The sequence below is a fragment of the Rhea americana genome, unplaced genomic scaffold (assembly GCF_003343005.1).
Source record: "Rhea americana isolate MKP2758 unplaced genomic scaffold, rheAme1 scaffold_179, whole genome shotgun sequence".
Lineage (NCBI taxonomy): Eukaryota > Metazoa > Chordata > Aves > Rheiformes > Rheidae > Rhea > Rhea americana.
Window position 1 is genome coordinate 482,676 of NW_028185916.1, and position 25,922 is coordinate 508,597.

A 25,922-nucleotide genomic window follows, 5' to 3' on the forward strand; every position below is an offset into this window, starting at 1 on the left:
AAGCCTCTTGAAGTTCACCGTTTCTGTATGCTGTGTACATTGTTTCTGCTGRTACGTGGGAGTTGTACATCATAAATGGTAAAAAACATGCATAAGACAGAAATACATAAGCGGGAACACTAAAATATTTTTTTAAACGACCATTACCTCAGTAAAAGTGTAACTAGTACTTCCTTCAGAACAATAGACCCTCTGTAAGTCAGATAATAAATCATAGAACCATAGAATGGTAAGGTWGGAAGGGACCTCTGGAGATCATCTAGTCCAACCCTCAGTGTAGGCCATTCAGGGATTGAACCCATGACCTTGGCATTAGCAGCACCACACTCTAACCAACTGAGCTAATGTTGGATTCACTGCCTAGTCATTGTTGCTGCTTCTCTATTTTTACTGCTCGGGGAGATTGGAATACATCTGTTGTTTTTAAGCATCCTTACAAGTAATCCAATAGTTATTTCAGGGCACTGAAATATTTCATATTTCTTGATACATGTGCTACAATCTTTAGCATAGAAATTGAGGCCAAAAAAAGGTATTAAGACATGTTTGTTTGTTGGGCCAGGCAGTTAACAAGGAACTAAATTCCTCATGTACGTAGCAAATGATAGCTTGATAAAATAGGGACCTATTCTTACAGCTAATACAAGTCATCATTAAAATATGAGATGAGAGGATATCTCCTTGTGCCAGAAAGCTCTGTCTTTTTGCCTTTCATCTTCCTGGGCTAAGTGAGTTCAGGGCTCTCCAGTATTAGCACCTGCCAGCTGAGAGGACAAATTCAAAGCAAGAAAGGTTCAGGAAGTAACTGAACAGCTGCCAGGCCGCTGTTTGAGGCAGCTGGGCTCTGCTTTTTGTGGCAGCACGGTTTCTTCTGCGGGGAAGAGGCCAAGGGAAAAGCTGTGCCTGTATGAAAAGCATTAGGCTTGGCACTGAGCAGATTGTAATGCCAGCTTACACACACAGTGTAAGTTGTGCTTTATGGGGCATTCACCATTTAGCAGGGATGGGCAGAGACTTCCAGCTTTCTAGCAAGGAGGAGCAGGGCATCCCAGAAGTGCCGTGCAGCTGTTATGCACCACTAATAACTACATACTCATTCCAGCCTCCTGCTGGGTCAGCCAGCACTGCTCTGAGGCTGCTCCAGTCCCACTGTAGTACTCTTCTTTTCCTTAAGGCAGCAGGAGTGAGAGCCTGAGGATGTGAGGATGCAGGCCAGTGTTGGAGCAGCAAGGGCCAGCTTCTCCCTAAAGGAGGCAAGCCAGGAAAGAAGGTGGCTCCAGGACACAGTCCCGCAGCATCTGGACTTGGTGGTCAGAGCAGTGTCACTGACAGTCCCAAACAGGGTAAGAAATGAAACAGGGCCAGAGTCCATCCAGGGACTCCAGTCAGGAGCAAAAGGAGACTTGGCCAAAGACAGGCTACAGTGCACACATGAGGGGTCCTTCCAGGAGACAAGCTACTTAGAACATAGGACTAAAGTCCATCCAGGAAGTAGGGCCAGAAGCAGGGCTGGAGACAGGCTCACCAGTGAGCCTACTCAGGCTGGGACTGGGGCTTGGGCCGTGAGCGGGAATAGAGTTCTTGGGCCCGTGGGCGCAGAGGCTTTGTGAGGGGGCTCTGGCTGGGCTGGTCGGGACAATTAAGGCCTGCTGAAGCACTCAGAGACCTGACAGCTGGAGCTGAGTGTTGTTTCTCCTGTCCCTCTTCTGAGTTCATCCTGATGGCTGGGGGCCACAGTGGGGAAAGCCAAGAGGTGTCCAAATGGGATACAGGGCTCTGATCAGTCATATACTACAGTATGCTTTTATCAAGGCAGTGTTCAGGGATGTGACAGCTTTTGTAGCATTCTCCAACTGGGATGGCAGTGAACAGGCCTTCTGAACTTCTTGTGGCTTGTTGCAAAGCTTGCTTTTTTTGTTTATTTTGCTCAAGCTGTTGTTTGGTAAGAATATCCAGCAATGTCTCCTACAGAAGTAAAGAAATGATCATTAAAAAGGCAAAGCACCTCTGTTCTTGACTTCTCCCTTTAAAATCTATGCCTGTTTTATGGAATGTATTTGCTGTATTTTGCAAATGCTGTATATTTTTTCCTGTAACACCATATGTTCAGGTTTCTCTTGAATTAATCAGCAGAAATTAGAAATGTAAATGTTTGGGAGATTTTCCAAGAAATAAAGACTGGAAATTTATGAAGTTATTAACCCCTTAATTGGAAATGTAGGCACATGAATGAATTAATTATGACCAGAAAGTTGACAAAAAATATTACTGTTACTTCTTTTCCGTGAATTTGACATTGATTAGATTGAAAGTTGTGCCACCTTCTGTAAGAGATCCATCACGTCCAGAATATGATGTACACATTTCTTCTGACTGTTTATTGTCTAAGAATGAAATAAGCTGATAAATGACAGCTACTACACTGTTGAACTGGCTAGTGTTTATGAAATACAAGGCACTGGGTAAGTATCAAGGCAGAGTTTGTGAACTTGGAGTACCCGTTGTGAGTGCATAAAAACCAGTATTAACTGTTCAGAGGAAGAGAGAAATAGTAGTTGCAGATAGTTACATAGAGCGAATACAGGTCAGTGGGACATTGTCTTAAACAGCAAAAGGGAGTGCTGTCAGTGCTGTCACTGTGGACTGGTGTGTACTTCAATTTGTACGTTGTAAACTGGTGTATACTTCCTTCAGCACGATTTGCAAATACTCTCCTGATGTTTGGTCGTGATGATCAGGATGTGGAAGTAGAACAGTGATGGCCTTTTCTAGACTGCTGCTCTGATTTAAATGAGGAGGCAAGCGGGCATCTAGTGAGAAGGGGATGAGGAGGGCCTTGCAATCCTGAACGTCTCAGCTAACTAAGCTGCCAGCTTCTCCCCTTTTCTTTTCCCCTAGGATCAATGCTATCAACTTTGGCTTTTCAGAGTTTGCAGCTTCATCAGGGGCTGTTGCATACACAGCAAAAAGGAAAGTCCCTGAGCAAGGAGTAAAAAAAGAGAAGCTATTCTTGTAGAAATATTTTCAAATTCTACGAATATGGAGGTTTTTCGTTTTTCTACAAAGATCATGCCAAGTTAAAAGTACTTCAGAATTCAAAATGTTTTTCAGGCCTTTTCTGTCATAATGTAAAATATGAAAAATCCTTGAGAGCTAAATTTTCCAAAGGAGAAAGTTATTACAATATCTCAGTGTGAATTAGTTGCATATATAGGTAAGTGCTTCTGTTTTATATTTACAAGTGCTGTAAATCAAAAACATTAGAGGAAAAAACAGGCTTTGTTCCTTGGTATGCTGGGCATATAGGTATAGATGAGCTGGAGGTGGAGTGCAGGTTTTATGGGGGTACCCAACCTTATCCAGATCAGCTAGAGCCTCTCCAAATTGTGTACCTGGCTTTGGCTCTTTGGTGTATCATAAGAAAGTTTTAGAGTGGGGAGTAGTAGTATGGTTGGAATTGTCAGCATATGGATTAAGTCTTTCCTAAAGGATTGTTCTGTTACTGTGTTACATAGCACTTGCTGAAGTCATTCTCTTCTCTGTGCAGATGAAGCCTTGCTGATTTCAGAGATACCACCTTCATAAAAACAGTTAATCTGTCTTCTTTCTCCTCTCCCTGCTCAGCCTACCAAATGTCTTGCTTTCCTCTGTCTGAATGATTGGTCCGCAGAAAAGGGTTTCGTTTGAACCTTTCATTCCTTTATGGCCAAGAGTCAAGCAGGGATGGAGTTACCATCTAATGAAACATAACTGTTCCCAGAAGCTACCAGGCTGCAAACAACCTTAGTGCATTTTCTGTGTGATTGATTTAATTTACTATTCTTTTAGTTTAGTCTCCTTTTTGAATTTGCATACTTCTTCTCTGAGAAAAACTATCTGAAGTGCTCACCTTGGGAACATGCTGAAAATATAAACACTGCTGAACTGCTGTGTTTTCTGTTGAAAATATGACTGCAGTCTGTTCCAACTTCTGTTAATTAAAACCAGGCCCTTTTGGGGTTCCCATAATACTTTTTCCTTCAACACTATATAGCATTTTTAACATGCATTTTTTTATTTAATGCCTTTAAAGACTGCTGTTCTGTTGCCTTTGGGGTTAAAACTGTGTCGTTCTCCTTAAAATGGCACTGATAGTGGCATTCAGCTTGTCATAGCATGCCTCAATCCTGCTGTAGCATAACCATTCATAAAGGTCAGCATATAGTTTTGCTTCTGTGTCCAASTATATTCTTGACAGCAGTGAGGTATTACACTGTAGGGCAGAAGGAGGTATGCCTTTTCTGAGCCTCTAGCCCAAACTCCTGACTGCCCTGACACCGACTGAGAAAGCGTATCTGAGCTTTCTAGTGTAAAGGTGACATTTCCTGTGTCAAGGCCTGTGCTCTGTGTAGAGACTGACTTTGTTGTTTGGTTGAGAGAAGGTCAAATGAGAAACAGAAAACAAAGTTTGGATTTCAGTGGACTGGCTTGTAACGCTAGCCTCCTTGTAAGTCAGTTGGCCATCGGTGAGCTTTGTTCCAACGAGGCTGTGTTCACACTGATACAGGAAAACCTGGTCAGAGCACAGTGCTACCTCCCTGCATCAGATCTTTTTTTCATCCAGGCCGGTTGGGGTACAAGCTGAGTAAGTGCCCTCCTCTCTGCCAGATCCATGCAGTCAGGTGAATTACTGCTGCTTCAGGGCTGGTTTGCAGAAAGACTACAGCCAGCTGACCCATTTGGAGGTCAGTATCTGGGGATATGGAAGAGGTGTCACCTTTATGTAATTGAACATGATATGTCTGTTTGGGCATATCTGGGTCACACAGACGTATTCTTACTGCAGAATACATCCAAAACCAGTAATACCATGAATGCTTTAGTGAAAAATTGTATCAGGGCTGTGACTTAAGCTCATAGGAGATGGCAACAGGGTAGAAATACAGCAGTATCTGTATGATAGACTGCARACAAGTTTTTCTTTCGTAACATTTGCTCATGCCTGTCTCAACTCTGAAATAACAGTTCAGATCATCTTAACAAGGTTGTCTGAGAGCTTTGCCCTTTATGTCAGCAAGCAGTGCATCAGATGTATCAAATTGTTCTGGGTGCTCTGTGGTTGCAGTAAGAAGGGATGACACTGTTCAGTATACTCTGGTTAGGTGAAAATACATGGAAGGTGTCTTAGAGCTGATGAGGATATCTTTTTTTAATGGTAAACTTAATGAAGAGATGTTTGAGGAAATTAGCTTTACTTACACTTATTTCACAGACCATTGAGATTGTCTCTACATACGGGTTTAATTTATTCCCCTAAACGAGTGGCTTAGATTGTCACTGAGGTGATCTTCAGATTTACGGAAAGGCTACATGTCATCAACATACTAGGAAGCAAAATAACTAAATTAGGTCAAAGCAGTAAAGAAGATGTCAGGGGAAGATGGAATCCTTGCACAGTTTCTTGAGTATCACAATATAARTAGCAAAAGTAGGGCTATTTAAAATCCTTGATGATTATTGGGGAAGAGGGTAAATTCTGTGAGGGGGGGAATAAGAGGAAAGCTTAGCTCTTAACTCAGACATGGTTGTGAAAACAGCAGACACTTTATAAGTCTGCCCAGATAGAGCAGAGCTGCTCATTTTTARCAATTTGCTCAATATTGATTTTTCCTTTCTATAAACACAACTGGCACAGGAGTAGACTGAGCAATGAATATATATCGAGAGGAAATGCAGTCAAGCTATAGATAAATGAAATAGAGCTTAGAAGTAACTGCCTGCCCTGAGAAGAAACACTTCTACACAGGGTAATTGAACATTTGGATGAGGGCACACATTAGGGGCAAGAAGGAGGTGTATCCCCTGCTAAGATTATTTAATAAACTGTTGAAGTAGACCTAATACGTCTTCCTTGACAACACCAGACCTGGTACGTTGCAGTCGTTGAAAGGGAAGCCTCTTCAGGCTTTGGTACACTAAGCAAAGTCTGGCTCCTMGTAGCAAAAAAAGGTGTGTGTCTGGCTGCTCTTTCTGCAAAGAAGGACTGCAGAAAGTCCCTCACTCTCTTGGAACTCTCTTAKGGACTCAGCTCCATCCTCATCTTGGCATTTCCAGTGGCAGACCAGTCTCCCACCCAGCTGAATTTATTCTGATTACTCTTTGTGGGCAGAAAGATAATCATAAAGAGTTAATTTTTACTTAAGGAGTCTTTAATGTTGCAAGGACACAAACTTTGTCTGCTTCTTATTAGACAGGTGACAATCTGTAAGCATGCGTGTGAAGTGCATCGGAGACTAGTTTTAAATCCATTTTTGGGGTAGATATTTTGGCCTGAGACTTAAATGCTATTTTACTGGCCCTTCCGTGAGCACACTGTGACTAGGTGCTTACCTCCAGGTATATCCTATTTTCTTGGTTAATTGCAGATAGTGGACTTCCGATTAGTGTTGTGTCAGAGAAAAATAAAGTAGAGGGATCTAGTTCTTGTTTCTCACAGCACAACTTCCTATTTTCAACTGGGTGACTTAATCACTGCTTCCCCTGATAGTCTGTGATGGGTCTCCCATAATCTTTTTCTAGAACTGTATAAGGGTGGGTCAAAATTAAGAAAATACTCTGTCATTCACACTGAAACCTCTGCTCTACACTCAGCTATAAGCAATGATTTATTTTCTGAGTTTCATTTACTGATCTAAACATCCTCTTTTTCCTGTTGGCCAAATCATCTGTGGAAAGCAGCATATTTGTCGGTGAGTATGGCAGAGAAGCCTCTTCTGTATGTGTGGACCTGTAATTGCTAGACATGAAATTGCCTGCTCTAAACACTCTTTTGTCTGGCTGTTTATAAACAGGTTGTAGTTCCCAGTTAATTTAGTACTTTGTGTTTTTGTACTGGAACATAAGTGATTCCATTTTTTTCTCTCTTGAATGTCGTCGGTAATGCCATCTGATCTCCATTTCGGATGTGTCTTTTCAGGTGAGCTATCAGAGGTGGCAGAGGAGGGAAATGTGAGTATTCTAAGATTGATTACCTTTAAGAGTTTTAAAATATATGTAGAGGAATGCATGAGCTGCAGTCATGAGGTACTACACATCTGTGAGAGCTAATGTTACACCAAGTGCTTTTGCTGTCATGGGGTAGATTACGAAGAATATATTAGGAAAAAGTTGCTGACAATGAAGTTACTACTACTAAAAGATGTATTGCAACAATGTCCACTCTATTTGTTTCCTTTAATTTTCCTTTTATGCGTGAAATGTATTCTTTGAATAACCTTATATTCAGTGGCTGTAAATGTGTAGCTGATAACCAGATCAGGCTCTGCAGCTCGTCTCCGTCAGGGTGTTTTATTTTAACACAGTATTTATTTCCTAACACCTCTTTACACAAAGCATAATTTTACTCTGATACTTACAGTTCAATCTTTTAAGAAGAAAGGGCATGAGTTGAAATGGTGGTGGGATTTGTTTTTCTCAAAAGACAGTTTCAGAGTAGTCTGCCATTTGGCACACCAAATGCTTTCCAAGAGCAGCTCTTGTCTCTAAGTGGAGTTCATGTGAGCTTTAGGTGGTGCTTGAAGAGCAGCCAGTTGCAGCAGTTAGGCACCCAGTGCACCTCCTTGCTCTCTTGCATTCCCAGATGAGGGCCACTCGGATAAGGTGTCTCCTCTGTTTCAGTTGATGAGCAAAGCAGACAAAAGGTGAGGAGTTGTCCACCCACCCACCATGTCATTCTTTTCCTTCACATCTTTGCTGCGGTGTGGAGCCTACATCTTGTGCTTCCTTTCGCAGTCAGACTGTACAGTGTTTGGCTGAGTCAGTGTTGCCAACTCACAATTTTTTTAGAAACCTTAGTATGTATTTTCATATCTTCATATCTTGATCCTTGCGTTGTGTTATTGTAGGTGAAACTCAAATCGAGTGTTTTTTAAGTTGTTCATGGCTACAGAGCAAATCTTGAAACTATGACCCTAAAGGCTTAACAACTAGAAAGCAAATACAAAAATTCTCAAAACTATCTTCAGGTCTTGTGTTAATTATTCCAGTTTTGCAATATTTTTGGAGCCCGACTTAACAATACTTGAATGATTGAGGCTGACAGTGCAAAGATTTGGGAGAATAGGGACATGACCCTTTTTCCTTTTGAAAAAAAAAAATGATACTGTGGAGCTCTTCGTAAATCTGTGAGTCATCAACAGTACAAATGAGAATTTGTTAACTTAGATATTTTTTTTCCAGAGCATGAATAAAAGGCAAATACCAAATGGAGGCAGGAAGGTACAAAAAAAAAACATTATACAGTTCTGTCTAAAACTGCTCAGATTTTTACTCTAAAAATGAAACTCTTTTGCCAAACATTTTAAAATACAGCCTAGATTTTTTTTCAGTGAGAGTCCCTTAAGTAATGCAGTCATGGAGAGACTTCCTAGGACTGAAATTGCTTCTTCTGAACATGGACATCAGGTGGTTCTAATACAGAAGAAGTAAAATGTTTATTATTTTTACTGAAAATTTTTCCTGAGATACACCAAAAATGGTGACATTAGGTGATATTTTAGCTGGGAAGAGTTCTTATCTTGACCTGAGGTGTCTGGAGGATTTGGATTCCATGTGGTTTCCAAGGCAACACTTCCAGGCACTTCTCTTGGCTGTAAGTCTGACTCCGTGGCAGACTGACATGAAATGGCAACTCGTCAGTGAGCTAGACTGTGTCTAGTAGAAAATAAGGGGAGCTAAAATAAGTGATACTAGAAGTACCAAGGGAATTCAAAATCAGTTTGCACTCTAGTCCTACCTGTTCATCATTTGTTAACCACACATGTAATAAAGACAGCTTTTTCTGTACCTTCATGAGAGGTTGGATATTTGAGAAGAAAAGCTGGCAAAAAAATGTCAGTAACAAAAATAAGTACAAGCTTGTGATGASCATCAGTAGTTAATGGCTGGGATATTAGAAAAAGGGATTATGAGCTGTGTGGTATTTTGTTGTATTTGATAAACCATGATTGTTTCCAGATGAGCCACCTATTGGGTGACCACCAGCTTTACTATAGAATATATTCTTTCAAGAGATACCACTTGTATCAAAATACATTTCCGTTCATTTTAGCTGATCTTCATATTCAATGTTACATAACAAGAAATCTCTTCAAAATAAGTCTTAAATATAGAATACATACTATAAGCACAGATCTATAAATACTGTAATGATAGAACTGCACGCTGATTTTTGAAACACTGCTACAAGTTAATGATGCTTTTCTGAGGCCACGGAGGTGCAGAGAAGTCGTACTTTAGAAATATTTTGATAATTGGTTTAACATCTAATCAGAAACTTAAACCAGGGTATTTAGAAGATGAATGAGTGAGCCATTTGCAACCTAGCAATGTGATTAGATATCCATATTAATAAACATCTGTCACAATGATATGGTAGATGTGCTAAGTGCACGTATAACACAAAATGTGATTTTTTGATGAGTACTTTTATTTTTGTTACAGATGTGTTAATTACATTATGTATCCTGGCATTTGTTTGTTTGATTTTGCTACAGTAAAATCACACTCTCCTTTTTCGTCATCTGTGAGGGCAGTATTCCTGTAAGTCCAAGTTTTGCCAGTTGTCCCAATTTTCTTTTGCATCTGGCAATAGGAGTTTCTTCTTTTTTTTCTTTTTTCTCCCTCTCCCTCCCCCACCTCCCCCCCCTAAAAAAGCTTATTGCTTTGATCTGTGTCTCCATGAGCTTCTCAGGGCTCTGATTCACATGCAGGATAATTCCTGTAGTTCCAGGCCTCATCTCTCCTCTTCGCCCACGTTGCAGAGGTGCCTGCAGTGACTGCACTGGTGGTAGAGACCTGCAGTGCTGCAAGGTCACCGGTCACCCTTGTGCGGAAGGGACACGGGACACGGGCAAGAAGGGCCTGGCAGACTGCGGAGCTTGCCTGGCACCGTAGCTGTCTGTGCGAAGGCGACCCCTCTTCAGAGTCACGCAAGCTCTTCAGCTTTCATTTAACGATAAAGTGGTTTTCGTGGTTATGAATGATGATGAAATGTATGGGACTAGCATGCACTGCGGAGATCCAGAAAAAGAACAAGCTCAAAATGTGTTACAGAAAGCATCTAAATAGCATATTTTTAGGCCAGTCTTCTGTTTTTTGAGATCTAGATGATGATTTTGAATGACTGTGATTTAAGATGCATTCAAGATGAATGCAAAGATACGTGGTAAGAGCAGCTCAGATGAAAATTAAAATGTCATTGATGTAGTTCTTAGCTTGGCTTTATTAAAAGAGCTCTCAGCAGCTCAGTGTTCACTCACACAAGTACAGTGTAGCCAGATTTTGGATTTCTTGTTCTTTTCTATCTTTAGGGAGTCTCCGATACAATGTCAGCAGGAAACACGTATTTTACAAGTCTGATGATTTTCTAGGCACGGAAGCCTGGACATGTAAAAGCGCTCTGTTGTCATCTTCATCCATTGAGGAGCCACATTTTCAAATGTCTGAAGCCCCATGGTGGAATTCTGGGTGGAAGATGCTTATGGAAGATTCAAGGAATCTCTCTCATGTATAGCTGGTCCTTTTATGAGGATGGCTTATGGAGTAGTAGATGTCGAGTCAGTGAAAAATCCTAGACAATGAGCAGCTCTAGGGAAATGTTTGAAGGGAGTTGCTGAGTGGAGGCTAATACTGTTTTGTCTGCTAGAATGCATAGAATTTCATAGAGAACATTCTCCAGCCCCTGTTGCTTGGCCTTATCCTAGTTTCATAGCTGGAGTTTATGGCAGAGATTTTATTGCTGATGGGAGTAACATTTGTCTTGAGCGTCTACATAAATTACATATATTTGATTCAGTGACCATAGATATTTCCAAGGAAATCAGATGTCAGATGGTGGAGAAGCCCAAATAATCACAGTTGTGTGTGTGTGTGCGTGAATGTATGTACACAACACGCAGATTTCCTGTTCTTTCCTGTTCAGCTAGTACATTGAAATCTAAATCTAACTAGGCTGTCTTTTCCTGCAAGGCACTTTCTATGTACAGTTAGTTACTCCAAAATGCGTCTGATTGTCTCTCCACAAAATACCTGGAAATAAAGGAAATAAAGAGAAAGTTAATAGAAAATGTTAGGGTACAACAAATGAGTTTCAGAATAGTGCATTTGCTTTCATTGGAGAACTGAAAAGATACACTGTGAAGAAAATCGAGTGCTTCATTTTGTAAGGGTTACTGCATAGCAAGAGGATTTTGAAAGGCACTATTGACTTGCGCAAGTGGCATTGCTGTGCTTGCACTCCAGTGCTTACATTCGTATTTGGTTTCATTAGTAACCCTCAGATGGCTTCTTTTGCTTCTTGCTTGTACTAGACCATGTGGTATCTCTTGAAAATTCAATATGTGGTCTACAAGAGTGGAAAGCAGATGGACCACTCTGCAGTGGGAGTCCATGGAGATAACTCTTGACTTTGTGACTCAACCGTAATTCACCTCTGTGCTTCCAGGTGTGTACATGGAGCTCAGTGCCATTATGTTTGAAACATATATCACATACCCAGATACCTCTGTATTTGCTCTTCCAGCTCTCAGAGAGAGGCTGGCAGTGCCTACAGAAGTATCACGGACAATGCGTTTGACCTGTTGGTAAAGGACAAAGTTTTGACATGTCCACATTGTCCACACAATCCAGTTCAGAATGCAAGAAGCTGTATGCTTATGGAAAGGCTTGGATTTTAAAAATTACTGAAGCATGTAGTCTGTGAGACTGTTGGATGGTTTCTTATATTAGAGTCTTAAATGTTTTTGATATTTTCTACTCATGCTAAGGAAATTGGAGAAGAATGTCTGATGAGGCGGAAAGCAGAGGCTTTCCTCCGTAATCATCAAGGCTGTAACTGTGTATATCTAATACAGAATAAAAATGCTGGATATTCAAATCAAGTAAAGCCCATGACTAATAAGATCTGCTAGTCGTCTTAGAAGCTGAAAACAACGGGGTCCTTTGAAAAGCTAGTTCTGGAGAAAGAGATGGAGGAACATCCAAGAGATAATGTAAGGAAAAAAAGAGGTGAGAAATACGGACAATTGATGCTTGTTTCAGATATCAGACCTAACTCACTTGTGCTGTTGTGATATACTCTTACATTGTACTGATCATGTTAGTGTATGGATGTGTTAAACAGATCAGAGAAGGGTTTGAGGAGACAGATCTCTGGTGGCATAGGATAAGATGGTTATGAGAGCCTCTGTAACTAAGCGAAACCCAAACCACTGAGCTTTATGGATGGCATCTACTCAGTAATGACATCTTCACGTCTATTCAGATGGGCTATATTATGCAAACCACTGCTTTTGTTAACACTTTTTTCTCTACTTTCAGTAAACTGTTTGCTATAAAAAGACTACCATTGTGATCCGAAGATGAAAAGCACTTTACAGTGCTGGTTGTTACTATTTTATTAGATTCTTCTATTAGTGGATATTACACAGCGTTCAAAAAAAAAACCACGATGCCAAAAACCTCCTGGGATAGAGGAAAACTAGTGGGCAGGCAGTAAGCTGCTGTTCTGCAGCAGTGGGTCTTAACTGAGTGGAAACTGGACACTTCTGTAATGCATTTCGTCAGAGACTGCAAGAGGAGATTGCACCTTGGAGGAGATTCGGACTCTTGGGGTTATGGGGGAATGGATAAGGGTATCTGTATGTGTGTACGGGTGTAAATTCAGAGAGCTCTCAGTACCTCGGTTTACATTTCTGTAAGTGTTTGTAAGCATGTGGACACTTCTCTGTGTTTGGTTGTTGCACGTAAAAATATTTGGTGCATGTACATGTAAATCAGAGTTGCTCATGTACATACATATCTCTCTGATGCTTTGCTTTCTCTATTTTTTTGTTGCTACGATTGGTTTTGTCAAGCTTGAGATGTAAGATCTTGTAGTCGGGGTTTCAGCTACTCCTCCCTCAGCCAGCCACCTCCTGGGCCGTACTGGTTACTCTTCTGACATACCTTCTTTTCTGTGCCCACTGTTACCCACTTGGTTTTCTACCTCCTGTTCTCTTGTCTTCCGTACCATTTTCAGATGTAGTTACGAAGCATCTTCGACAGGTAATGTAACATCCAGTAGTTATTCAAGCAATAACAGCTCTTCCCCCCTCCCCAGTTATTATTTTAGTTCTTGGTTACAGAAGTATTCATGATTCATGAAGGAGCTGTACTGTGCAAGTTAAGTCCATGTTCAGAGGCAGGAGTTCCTCGGGGTTCAGCCATATGCTTTATAACATTGCAGGCCAGAAATAGCATTTTTAGTGATAGCTGTTTTGCAGTACTGTCATGTTCCCCTTTGACTCTGCAGCTGAGTCATCAGTGATTGCTTTTTCTAACAAAGTTTATACAGCTGACAAGGGACATGAGCTAGGGACAAGAATTGTCTTGTTCATGTTTAAATAGCTATTTTCTTAATTCATATTTAAAGTAGAAAGAGACAGAAAACACAAGGGTTCATTAAGAAACTTGTTTTAATATTATTAGACCTTTATCAAAACAGTAATATAAATGAACATAAATGAAATGACTATAGATGGTATTTTACTTGTTATAATACAGTCACAGTGCATATCACGGAGTCAAAAATGACCTGCCTTGGGGAAAGCATGAGGAAGTCAAGAATAAATAGTATCAAGGACCAAGTCAACGGCTTTCTTGCAAGGTGATGACTGGGGACCAAACAACTTGAAAGCATGCTGGGGGCAGGAGTAAGGAGCAGGGCCGTGCTCTCCTGCAGTTACAATGCCTGCCTGGCAGTGATGGCTCACAGAGGAGAACCCTTGTTGCCCTGGCATGGCCCTGGGGATGTCCTACAGATAAACCAGGGAATCTTTATTACGTTTGGCTAAATTCTCAGAAGACTGAGCTTTTCTGACAATCATTCCCTGATTCTTCAGGGAACAAAACAAGTGTACATAGTTTAAGCGAAATTCAGAGAATCTAGATGTAACTGTCATAATTAAAGTTGGTAGGGGCTAAAGACTTTTGAAAATCTGCTTTCTGTATTATCTATTAAATGCTGAGAATATTTCTGATTGCTCTATTTGGTCTCAGATGGCAAAACACAGAGAAAAAAAGTGAGAAGCAGAGGTAAATGACAGGGCTCCTCTTACAGAAGAACATTCTAAATAATAGGTTTATTTATTTTATAAAGCTGGTGAAAGGACAAGGGAGCTGGGGAGAGAGGGATGACCTCCCTCTCTCCCCAGATAAGAGGATAGATAAGAGAATTGAAACATGAGCTCAACAGTGAAGTATCTAGATGGCAGAATCTGCCCCAGAACAGAAAAAGAAGAAGTAAAAAAAAACTAAAAAAGAGGACTGATACAAACTTGTATTGATAGGAAAATTGTTTTAAATAGCAGTGCTTACCAATTCACATTCAGCTGCCACAGTGTCGTGAAGGATTAACAACTGCTGGGGTTGTTGTTACTCTGGCCTTCGCTTTCAATACTATTTTAGCCCCAGTTACATTATCCAGCTCTACTGGTTCAGGAGAAATGAGAAGTGCAGTTTGCATTCCGCCGATTCAAAGGAAAAATTCTGAACTTCTGAATTTTCTGTGTTAGCTTGCTTTAGCTAAGTATTTTGCTAACTTTTGGGGAGGCAAAAACACTTCCTCTAAACTAGTGCTGTAGAATTCAGTGGACTAGGATGTTAAAAGCTCATCCAGAAATTCTGTGCTCTTCTGCTCTTTCCCTTCCTTGGAACAGTAGGTGGTCAGTTTGGCGGAACAGCTGCCTGCTTTGAGAGAAAACGTGTTAGGTAAGATGCCGTTGTTGATGGACCATGTCACCGTGTTAGTTTAAGTGCTGTATAGTACTGTTGTGCCACATAATCCAGTGGCCGCAATTGTTGACAAATTCCCATGTCGAGGTTTTTCACAGGGTCTTACTGCTTATTCCACCACAATTCAGTAAAGCATTGTGCAGAGATCCAAAAGCTTTAGGAAGCAAACCCAAACCTGGCCCTTCATAGTGGTACTCAGTCTTGTCTTGTCTAAATTAGGCAATACCACACTATTACGTCTTTCCGGGAACGTTGTGTTTCCTTTTTCAGGCTTCTCCCACAGAAGCCTCATTACTGCCCAAAAGAACAGAAGCGTTATTTTCCAGTTTGTATATAGCATTCTGCTGTTCCCTTTTTCCTGGTGAATTTGTGATAAACTGGAACTCTATAAATTTCTTGCTATACTGTTGTGCAGGGAATGGTTTCCCACTTCTATCTGTGTGTCTGATTTTCCTACTTGCGTGCCTGCATCCTTTATAAAATTGCAACTATTTTTTGTTCCAGAATTTCTCCAGGTAATTTTTTTCTATTTTAATTCTGGTCTCCCAGCATATTTCATTCAGGTAATTAACAAAGGACAGAGCAGTGCAGGAACCAAGGCAGATCTCAGCAAAGCCAAGTTCCTTTTTCCTTTTGTCCCTCCCTTGTGGCAGTGGCCCTTTGAAAACCAATCTTGCAGTATGCTCTTCCAAATAGTTTAGTGTCTCCCTTGCAAGTATTCTTCAGACAGTTTGTGAAAATACCATAGGAGACAGTTCCAGAAGCCTGACTGAACTGAAGATGTATGGTATTTACTGCTTCTCATCTTCCCAGAGGCCATAAAAGCTTATTTTAGATTGGTCTAACACTGCTTTCCTTGAAAAATCATGTTGGCTATTACTTCTCTCTCTCATTGTGCATGCTTCTCACTTGTTTGTTTATGAATTGATACAATTTATTGACTCGCAGTAGACACCATTTGGAACTGATGAGCAAAATGAGGTCTGTTGCTCAGCTAACATCTCCGTCAAGAGATTTTGAAGAGCAGCACTCAGAACTGCAACAGAGCCTGTGGCTTGCTTACGGTGGTCAAAGACACTAGTGCAGTAAGAACTAGTCTTAGCCAGGTGAGCCCGTGTAATACTCATTTACAAAGCAAGGTATCTGTTTCTCTTCTATCGCACTGCTCTTGGTGTAAAAACGGTCTGTCCTTTCGGACCACTTTGCTCTCTGTCGGAGATGCAGAACTGATCATCTAAACTGTGCACATTGAGCTGAGAGGTCAGGCAAAAAGAAAACCACAGAAACCCTAAGCATGGGTTTAAATGCCTCCATCTATATCTTGAGGTTCCTTGTTCATTTAGGGTCTGTGAGTAGGGATAGTTCCATGGTTTTAAAGTGATAAAATATTTGTATAGAAGTCTTGGTAGGAGAGTAGCATATTCTAGCAAATAGATTAGCTGGTCATGCAGGAGCTGGGATTTTCACTTTTCAGCCTGGAGAGTTAAACCCACATCAGTCATGAATCCTCTCTCTGTAAATTCTGGTTATGTGCCCACTTTGCTTCTCTGAAGTAAGGCTAATACAGTAATTGATTGCAGGATTGAAAAAATTAAATGTCCCAGAGAAAGAGACAAAAGAGAATGACTCGGTAAGTTAATAGAGCATTTGTAATGAGTGAGGTGTGATTCCTGCTTATGTAGGTGGAAGCCTAACAGAGATGAAAGTGTGAGCTGCACAGATGGACAGTGGTCTGGGGTGGCTAGAGAGAGAGCTGAGTTCTGGTTGGAACAGGAAGACAGAAGAACTGGATTTATTGCTGGGTCTGGAAGGGAGTACTAGTCCGAGTTAGGACTGAAGTCTCCATAGGCTTCCTGGCYGGGTTTAGGATGGGCAGAAAAGAGTTGTTCATTTAGATGAGGGTTGGATTTGGAGCCAGGGTTGCAGGTCAGGCAGTGCAAACATCATTGCTGAATGAGTTGTGGGTCCTACTGCAGCTGGTGGCCTGGAGCTTGCGTTAAAATTTAGGTCCACAATCAGTGATGAGCAAATTGTAGTCCTGAATATGACTGGGACACTGGAATAATTGTAGTGTGTGTCCTGCGCAGTTGCAAAATGCTTAGGATTACAGTGGGAACTGTCAGGAGTTGCTGGGCCAGAATTAGGACTGAGGTTGTAATGATCAGGGTGTGAAGGTCAAGACTGTGACAAAGAGCACTCAGGCTGTGGTCTGGAGACGAGAGTAGTTTTGATGCTTTGGTTACCACTCCTATAAAATGCTTACCTTTCATGGTAATTGATGCTGGTTAAATGTACGTCAGATAGATAGTAGTCTATTTTCAGGGACAGGTTAGTCATTAGAGCTCCCTGCTGTTTCTGATGAAGGAGAAGTACGGAAGATTCACTGAGGTGAGTAGAGTGAGCAGAAGCAAGCCACTCAGCGTCATTTTGAGGCAGAAGATTGTGCATGTCCATTCTTGGAAGACATGATGGCTAAGGCCATATTTTCATTCTATTTCCATCAAATCCTCAAAGGATTTGAGGGGACAACAAAAGTTGCAGTTAACTTAGGAATTACAAGAACATTTTCAGTAGTTGTTTTTCAAAATGAAATTTCAGTGTAAAGGAAAAGGAGTCAAAAATAACGCCCGACACTGATGCTCACCGATCTCTGTAGTTAAGGTAATGTGTAGACAGGAACAGTGTTACTGTACAGATAGGTTGTTCATTGTGGTCAGAGGCAGAAACGATCCCATTAAGAGGCTTCTGTTTCTCTAAATTCTTTATCTTTCAGGAAAAATTTCTGTGAAGCTTTTCATCTACAGCTTTGTTGGGGCTTTCTAAACTCATTTTTGTCTTGTGGAATCCAGTGACATCCCTTCTAGTTAGACTCACCTGGACAGCTGCCTCAAATTGTTGATGGTCTATTCCCAGTCTCCTCACTGGGTAGAACAATTGATTTAAGAGATTTAGTAATAAGCCATCACTGCCCTGGGGCATATTAATTGCTCATCAGTGTAATGTTTTGTGTCTTGGGTTTTTTTTTGCATAGCCTTGAATGTGTTATGAATTTACTTAGTTTATAAGGCTTTCCTGCTTGAAAAGAGTGAAGTGTGAGGAGGCAATGTAGTGTATCTTCCATGCAGGGAGTAAAAAAGCAGAGCTGCGAGCTGCTTCTTGAAGAGAGAGAAGAACCAAGGTAAGTACCTGTGGAAAAAAAGAAATAGTGAGATTTATAACTCGATGAAACAGCCTATTAAGCAAAGTGGKTTTTTTTTTTCATACTTCAAATTTGACAGACAAAACGCTAGTAAATATAAAAAACTAGTAAGAAACTGTCTACTGGCTCGGGAAGAAAACCGTGTGATTTAATGAACTTTGTGTCTTAAACATCTGGAGTAAAGGAGTTAATCTGAGCTGGTGGCATTCTGAATCTGCTGATCTGGTATTAAATCAGAAAAACTGGGAATTCAGAATATGCACAGGTGCACCTGTTGTTAGTAGGCAGCGTGCACTGAAACTGATAGCAATTCTCCAAACACATGAAATGTGTTAAATTTAATATCAAAATTAGAAGACAACTCAGACTGTGACTTAAATCATCCCTGTCATTCATGACAGATGTTTGTCTGTTCTAAATGACCTCCAGTGTTCAGAGATGCCACAGCCTTCCTGGATACTCTGTTCCAGTTCCTCATTATCTCAGAGCCTCACCTGAGTCTCCTTGTCTAAAATTAGAAAACTGTCAGGATTTGCTGGGCCAGAATTAGGACTGAGGTTGAATGATCAGGATGTGAAGGTCAAGACTGAGAGTGACAAAGAGCACTCAGGCTGTGGTCTGGAGACGAGAGTAGTTCTGATGCTTTGGTTACCACCCCTATAAAATGCTTAAAAAAGCTCATTAATACGTCTCCTGTCCACTGCAGCCGTGCAACCTAAATGAAGGTGACGACTGTTACGTGTCCTTTCCCCTACTCCTCATTTCCACTTTTCTACATTAAAGAAGGCTTTAAAATTTTGGTCTTTGCTTACAGGTCATATTTGCTACATGTCTCAACATGCTGTGTGCACTGTCGCCAAKCTTGTCAAAACTTTTTTTTCCATACAAACTGGACACATAACTGTGGCTGCAGAACTGAGAGTGCAAAAAACTCTGCTGTGGTAATCTGCCAGTTTATATAACTGTGTGTGGTGTCTGCTGTTGTCCTAACATCATGGACTCACAGACCAACAAACTGTAACGCATTTTTCTCTGTAAACCACAACATAGGGTTTGTTTCAGTCTTTTGTTTCAGGCAGTTGATTGCTCCTGCCCAGATTTAGAATTTGCAGTTGGCCTCAGAGAAATTTCATCCTGTTTTTTTTCAATAGTCCATTTCTTAATTGGTTGGGGGATTCAGCAAATCTGAGGTACTCTTCTAGATACTCTTTTAAAAGCATTTAGTGGCTAGAGTGGCCAAAGACTAGAAATTGGGGCTGATAATTGTTACACCATACTCCAGGGCAATTAAACTTCTGATTTTTTATTTTTAAAGGTGTGGATTTATGTAAAGGTGAAAAGGAGCACAGATCTATCTTACTGCATGTGTAGAAAAGGAGCGCTCTCCCAATGTGTAACTTACTTAACAGTTTTTTTTCCCCGTCTTTTTTTTTTTTTTTTTATATAGGACTGAAGTACTGCAGTTACTCTTGAACTCTATTTCTAAGCATTTGTTCTAAAAGCTAGTTGTGGTTGTGGTTTATAGCTTATATCCGTGCCCCCCCGCCCCCTTCCTCCCCATTTTTTAGAGACTGGGCTGGACTGGAAAGAGTTGTTTGAAAGGTAAAAAGTTGAATTCAGCATGGTTGCTCTTGCTCCCTTTATATATGATGTGAAATATAAAAATAATAAATGCTGGTTTTAGGTTTAGTTAAAGTAGTACTTTAACACTGAAGAGAGTGAAGAACAAGAAAAATGTCAAGGTAATAGTTTTCAGTGTTATCTACCTAATGTATTTACATTTTATTTAGTTCTGTAAAAGATTTTTCATCTAAACAAAAAAAAAATGTTTTGTAAAGGGAGCTTCTTTACTGCCTATTCACAACACTTTACAGTTTACTTAAGTAAGTAAGTAAGGTGAAAATGAATAATTTCTGTGATGATTGATTTGGTAATTATTATTCAAGCTATTACATATCTAAATTTAAGTGGTATTTGTTAGTTTTAACTGCAGCTCTGTTCGCATTCCCGGTCTAAAGTTTAAAACGAACTAAAGTTTAAAAATCAATCAGCTTTTCTGACCAGATAGCCATAATCAGTCTCAGAATACATAAAATTTTCATTGAACATATAATCCCTGCACTAAAACATGACCACTCCTTCTTTAGGATTATCTCCATGTAACATAATTAGATTGGGCTGAAAATCAATATACTTAGGATCTAGCATGGATTGTTCTAGTGCTTCTCATATGAAAAATGCTGTGTGAGTGACATTTTTCTGGTGCTTCTGTATCCAGCTGATGCTACACAATATGAATTTGTGGGACTTCTTAAAAGAATTAGCAGGGCGGGAAATGTTAATTAATGCTTGTTTCTTCTGTCTGGATTGGTTCTTTTATAAAGTTGAGTTCTTCATGTATATTGTGAGAACATCCATGAATTGTGAGAATTCATTCTCACTTGCTAAGTACTGTAGTAAGGTCCTTTCTTTGTTTCATTTGAAGGGGTAGAGGCCCATTGAAGAACACATCAGATGTAATTAATGCAGCAAAAATGATTTCAGAGTCGGGATCAAGGATGGATGTCTTAGCACGACTGATCGCCAATCAGGTAGGTTATTTATTTAGTAATGCACTAAAACTTACGCAGATGATTGATCTAGCCACAGAACTGCCAACAACACTTGAGATGGTTATGCATTTCTACATTTACCTGTCTTGATTTTCTTTCCTCTCTTGCTTTCTGGACATACTGTATATGTGGATTTGAAAGTGTGCAAGTCCAAGAGCTATAGATCCTGTCTGAGTTGTGTGTATGTGTGTGTGGAGTGTTTTCTTCATACACATGTGAATATGTGTGTTTGTGTAAAAACACAAATGTATGTGTGTGTGCATATGAATATATTTTTGAGTGTATTCAATTACTGCTTTAAGCTGTGAATGCAACATTTTAGATGTATGGTATAGTCCATTCTTGAATTCCTTGGGCAGATTACAAAGAAACAAGCTAGTGGTATCCAGGCGAGTCATCTCAGATGTGAGAACATAGCACTGTTAAGCTGGCTTTGAATTCTGCTCAGTGGTACCTGTTCTGGAAAGATGCTAGATCTGAGCAACACAATTCATAAGGTTACTGACTTCTCTTCCTTGAACTTGCGTTTTCCCCTGTTATCACCGTATATATTTTGCAGAATCCATGTTTCTGCTATATCTAGATTATCTTTCTCTCCTACACGCTCCCCACCCTAGTCATTTCTTTGGCTTATTGATGTCAAATGGCTTTCAGCATACCTTCTTTCAGTTAGTCAAGAGTTTTGTCTTYTGCATACCTGCAGTTTTGATGTACTTTTCTGTCATTTAAAAGAAGTATTTATCATTTGAATTAATGCTACATGAATAGATTGCAAAAAAAGTTCTGTTGTTCTTCTGAAATTGCAGCCGCAAACAGCGGGGTTATGTATCTTCATATATTCTGCAGTCTGGCTTTGTACTGTCTGGTGCGGAGAAACCACACGGGTGACTGAAACAGTCACCCAATTTAATGCTTGTTGTTGACAACAGGACTTGCTTAAGGAAAGAAACTTGACAAATATGAACCAGAATTAAAATCTGTACCAACATAAACTGAAATTTTACAGCTAGATTTTTGACATGCTGCTCCTCTGAAGCAAGGTGGAACTGGTGTATGCAAAAGCAGCTGAAGGCTGCTATTTACGTACCCCTCATCTTGGGCTGCTCTGTGCAAACTAGTCCAGATGCAACAAGTTACAGCTACGAGAGCTATCTAATTTCTGATGACTTACTACAGCTTCACATAGCTCAGCTAAAAAAACAAACTAGGACCTACATAAGTAAGTAAGTTAGTCCATAAGCATGCTCGTTTTTCTTGCTAAGGTGGCAGCATAGTAGTCGCACAGAGCAATTCCTCACAGGCAGTCCTCTACACTAAGGTGGTTTTAGGGCTGGACCATGCCAGTGGAACAATGAAATGAAAGTTCAGTGTGCAGGTATCATGTAAAGTAGTCAGTTAGCTCTGTAGTTTTTGTGACTGCCTTTAGGGTCCACGGTAGCATGGTATAGTCACTCTCTTCCAAATTTCCCTTCCTCTGTGCAAGCTCATATCTGTTCCCTGAATTTGGTCCATATCCTTTCAAGATTTTGGTGACCAGACAGGAATGTGAATTCTAATGAGGTTTTTTTGAATGCCTTTCTAAGTGGTATTAAGGCTTCTATATTTTTAGTGGAAATACTTCACCTTCTCTCCTTTTAGTAACTGTTAGATTATGTAGAATTTTTATTTGATCTAAAAAATAGATGTGTATGTATTGTTTGCTTCAGAGAGTCAAATTTGCCCTGGCACACCAATATTCAAGTAACTGTTAAATTATGCATGTCCTTGCATTCTTCATGAATGTACTTAGGCACTTTTTCACAGCCTGTTGTGTAGCTGAGAAAGCTGCTGCCTTGGCTACTCTAAATCACTTTTTGTTGTCACTTCTGGTACTCTCACTCACTCAGATCGCATCACTTTACTATTAACAGTTGTCCTATGGCTATGACTACGCCTTTGCAGTTAGCAGGACCATACAGCAAAGTGTAACAGTTTCAGTATTCAGAGTCACATGCAAGTCAGAAAAACAAAACCCTGCTCTATGATTTCCTCCATCTAGCTCTGGAACTGAGCAAGAAGCTGAAATAAGCACTGCATAATGAAGAATCACTGTTGCATCTCTCTGACCTTTTCCAGTTCATAAAGTAGGTTCAAATGAATGATTTTATTTCACACACCATGTAATTTCAGAGAACCAAAACAGAGAACTGTGGAATTATATAGCTCATACAGTTTTTCCTATTATGAAAAAACTATGAAACTCTTATTTGTAGCACCTTATAAAACATATACTTCAACAGGATCTCGCTGATATATTCTTCCTCATTTCAAATTTTTATGACTCCCTCTCTCTCTCTCTCTTTTTTTTTTTTTTTTTTTAAAGTGGCCAAATGGGGTACAATTGGCAGATCTCAGTTGTATGTTACTCCATACTTACAGCACTTACTTACTTAAAGATGACTCAGAAGTAACAACTGTGAACATAATCGCAGCAAAGCATCAACATAAACCCAGGCAAATTAATCACAGGTATCATCATTAATAAACAGTTTTAAATACGATTGTTTTAAGTAAGTTCATTGTCTAATTTGTGACTTGAAAAGCCCTACTATATTTAAGGCAGTTAGTACATCCTGGTTTTAACTGAATGTATTACAGATTAAAAATTTTATTAAAAACCTTAGTATTTAATAGAATAAAATATTAACTGCTTTCAAGATGTAGAAACTTGGAGATCAATATGAAACATTCCTTTCTGTAGATTTAACATAATGTTCCAACATAAAAGCTGTTTATGTGTATCTAAAACCTTACTTTGTTCTGAATGTAAGATTAAAAAGGCATCCTTTAAAATGATTACCTGATGAAGAAGATCAAAGCAGGTGTGCCAAAATGATCATCTGATTACATGATTTTCTCCTGAACTCTATGCCAATGTTCACAACACATTTTTGTAATGGATTTAGCAGAATACAAACTAAGGACTGACTGACATTTACAATTCTGTTAATTTAATTAAAATGTAATTAATTATAATTTGCTTACAGAAATTTCTGAGTTATTCCTTGCTTACAGAAATTTCTGAGTTATTCCTTGCTTGCTTTTCCTAAGTCCAGAACACAAACCTGTTTGCTTGTTAACCAAACATTTATATTGCATTACATAGTCAGGAAGAGTAGAATCCCCACACCCCCATATTAAACAGCAGAAACGTAGTTTCTTCAGTGAAGTTAGTAGTTTACATGAAGTATTTCAGATGAATTAAGTAGAATTGATGCTTTCTCTGAGTGTTATTACATCCTGGATTTTAAATCACCTGCTGCATTGATGACAACAACACAAGCCCAAAGGTCTAACTAAGTGGATAAAACCAGAGATAGTTGTTCCTACTGCAGCTGGAGGGAATATACCCCCATTTTTTTTTTTTTTTTTTAATACATAAAGCTGAACACAATTTCCCATCAAAAGAATGTAACTAACCATATTTCTAATACAGGACATAAAGGCTAAAAATGTATCATCTGTGCTAATCTGTAGGGATCTATTTTTTATTTGTATCATGCCCAGGTTTTACAGCTGTGGTAGCACAGTAGGGACTCACCATTCACCTTAACATCCCTTCGTTCTGCCAGAGCAATGAAAAGCAGCTTTAGAACAAATGCATACCAGGCCATATGTGACCAGCCTGTTCATCACAGAGCAATATTTCCATCCAAGTAGCCCAGAGTTCAGAGAACTGAGGGCAGAAAGAGATTATTTTTATAAAGTATTGCTAGCAGTGAATCTACTGTAAGAAAGACATTCGTATTTGCCAGTTGGTACCTGGTGATACTGAAGATCTGCCACTGAGTTGAATAAACTCAAGATGGAACACACACAAAAAAATATATGTCATTGTTATTAAGGTAAAGAAAGTGTTACTTGGGATAAATACTAACACTGTCCTGTWTTTATGTTTGTGTTTGGCTATGTAACTACTACAGCTAATACAGGTAACGTGCAAATTCAGATTCTAAGGAAATAAAGAACTCACTCATAAAAGAAAAAGAAATCATAACCTCTTAGGAATTGAAGGAAAACTACTTACTCCGAGTATTAGAATAAGTAAGTGAGTGAGTGATTTGTCTAGAAATATTGCTAAGACAAGAAAAAGTGAATATGGAGAAGTCTGGGATTACTCTGAGCTGCTCCACTTACTCTGTTTAAAAGGAGTGAGCTATTCAACCTGATGCAGTTGCAGTGACAAGCAAGGCTACACTAGTGTGCAGATACATTGAGTACTCCTCACTGAGGCATAAACCTGATGTCTGAGATGAAATTTTAAATCAGCACTTGTTGAAATGTTTCATTAACTGTTCTTTTTTTAAAAATTTAGTGTCCAGACCAATCATGTAAACAGGACTTGTTGGCTTACCTAGAACAGATCAAGCTGTACTCCCACCAGCTCAAAATCTGCAGTCAAGTTAAAGCAGAAATCCAGAATCTGGGTGGAGAGCTCATCATGTCTGCTGTAAGTAGAAAACTAGCCTAGATTACTTCCTCTGTTATCAAATGAAACGTCTCAAAAAATCATCAAGTGAATCTGTTGCGCTTGTGAAATGTTCCTGTGTAGACCTAAATTTCTTTTTCCAATTCCCCACTGCTTTTTATACTCAATTTACTACACATGTAAGTAAATAAATACGTAAATAAACATGTAAGTAAATACATGTAAGGCAATAAAGCATAAGGCTGATGAGTTACGAGGAATAGGAATGACTTGCGTATTTACTTCCTGAACACTAAATTTKAGAAGGCTGGTTTGCTTGTTGCTCTTTTTTTTTCCCCTTTTATCTATAGTGGAAAGTACATAATTTTGTCCAAATGTTTTAATTCTAAAAATCAAAACCCAAACTTAACTTCATTCACAAACTTACAGGGATAATTATGTATCATAATCCTGTTTCAAGGAAGCAGGATGAGGACATACATGATGCTGCATTAGTGTTACATTCAGAAGCCCCAGTTCAAGAAGGCAATTAATTACTTGTTTAAGTAGATGCTTAAGTCTGTCAGTCCCTGTTCAATAAAACACAGTTAAACAGGTGCTAACTGTAAGTCAGTCAGTCAGTGCGAATTAAGAATATGCTCAGTCCTAGACATTCCTGGAAATGTTTTGCTGAGTCAAGGTGAGATGCTGTAAATTCTGGTTATTATTCTGTTATAAAAGTAAATCTTGGAAAATGTTCCAACAGGAAGATAGATACAATTTTTTAATACAGGTGATAAATTTAGGCCTATAGAAGAAAGAGCCCATGCTCCGAGAGATCTATAGCCTGAGC

The 25,922-nt window shown here is 39.6% G+C and overlaps 1 protein-coding gene across 3 annotated transcripts in view; it reads left to right on the top strand.

Annotated features, from left to right (window-relative positions):
- The window catches only part of CTNNA3 (catenin alpha 3), a 446,797-nt gene that overhangs the window by 408,030 nt on the left and 12,845 nt on the right, over positions 1 to 25,922 (top strand). For all 3 annotated transcript variants that reach the window (XM_085301619.1, XM_085301618.1, XM_085301620.1), the window contains exons 16-17: positions 20,496 to 20,601; positions 24,977 to 25,111. In XM_085301619.1, the coding sequence (XP_085157745.1) occupies positions 20,496 to 20,601; positions 24,977 to 25,111 (241 nt within the window). The remainder of the gene's footprint in view (positions 1 to 20,495; positions 20,602 to 24,976; positions 25,112 to 25,922) is intronic.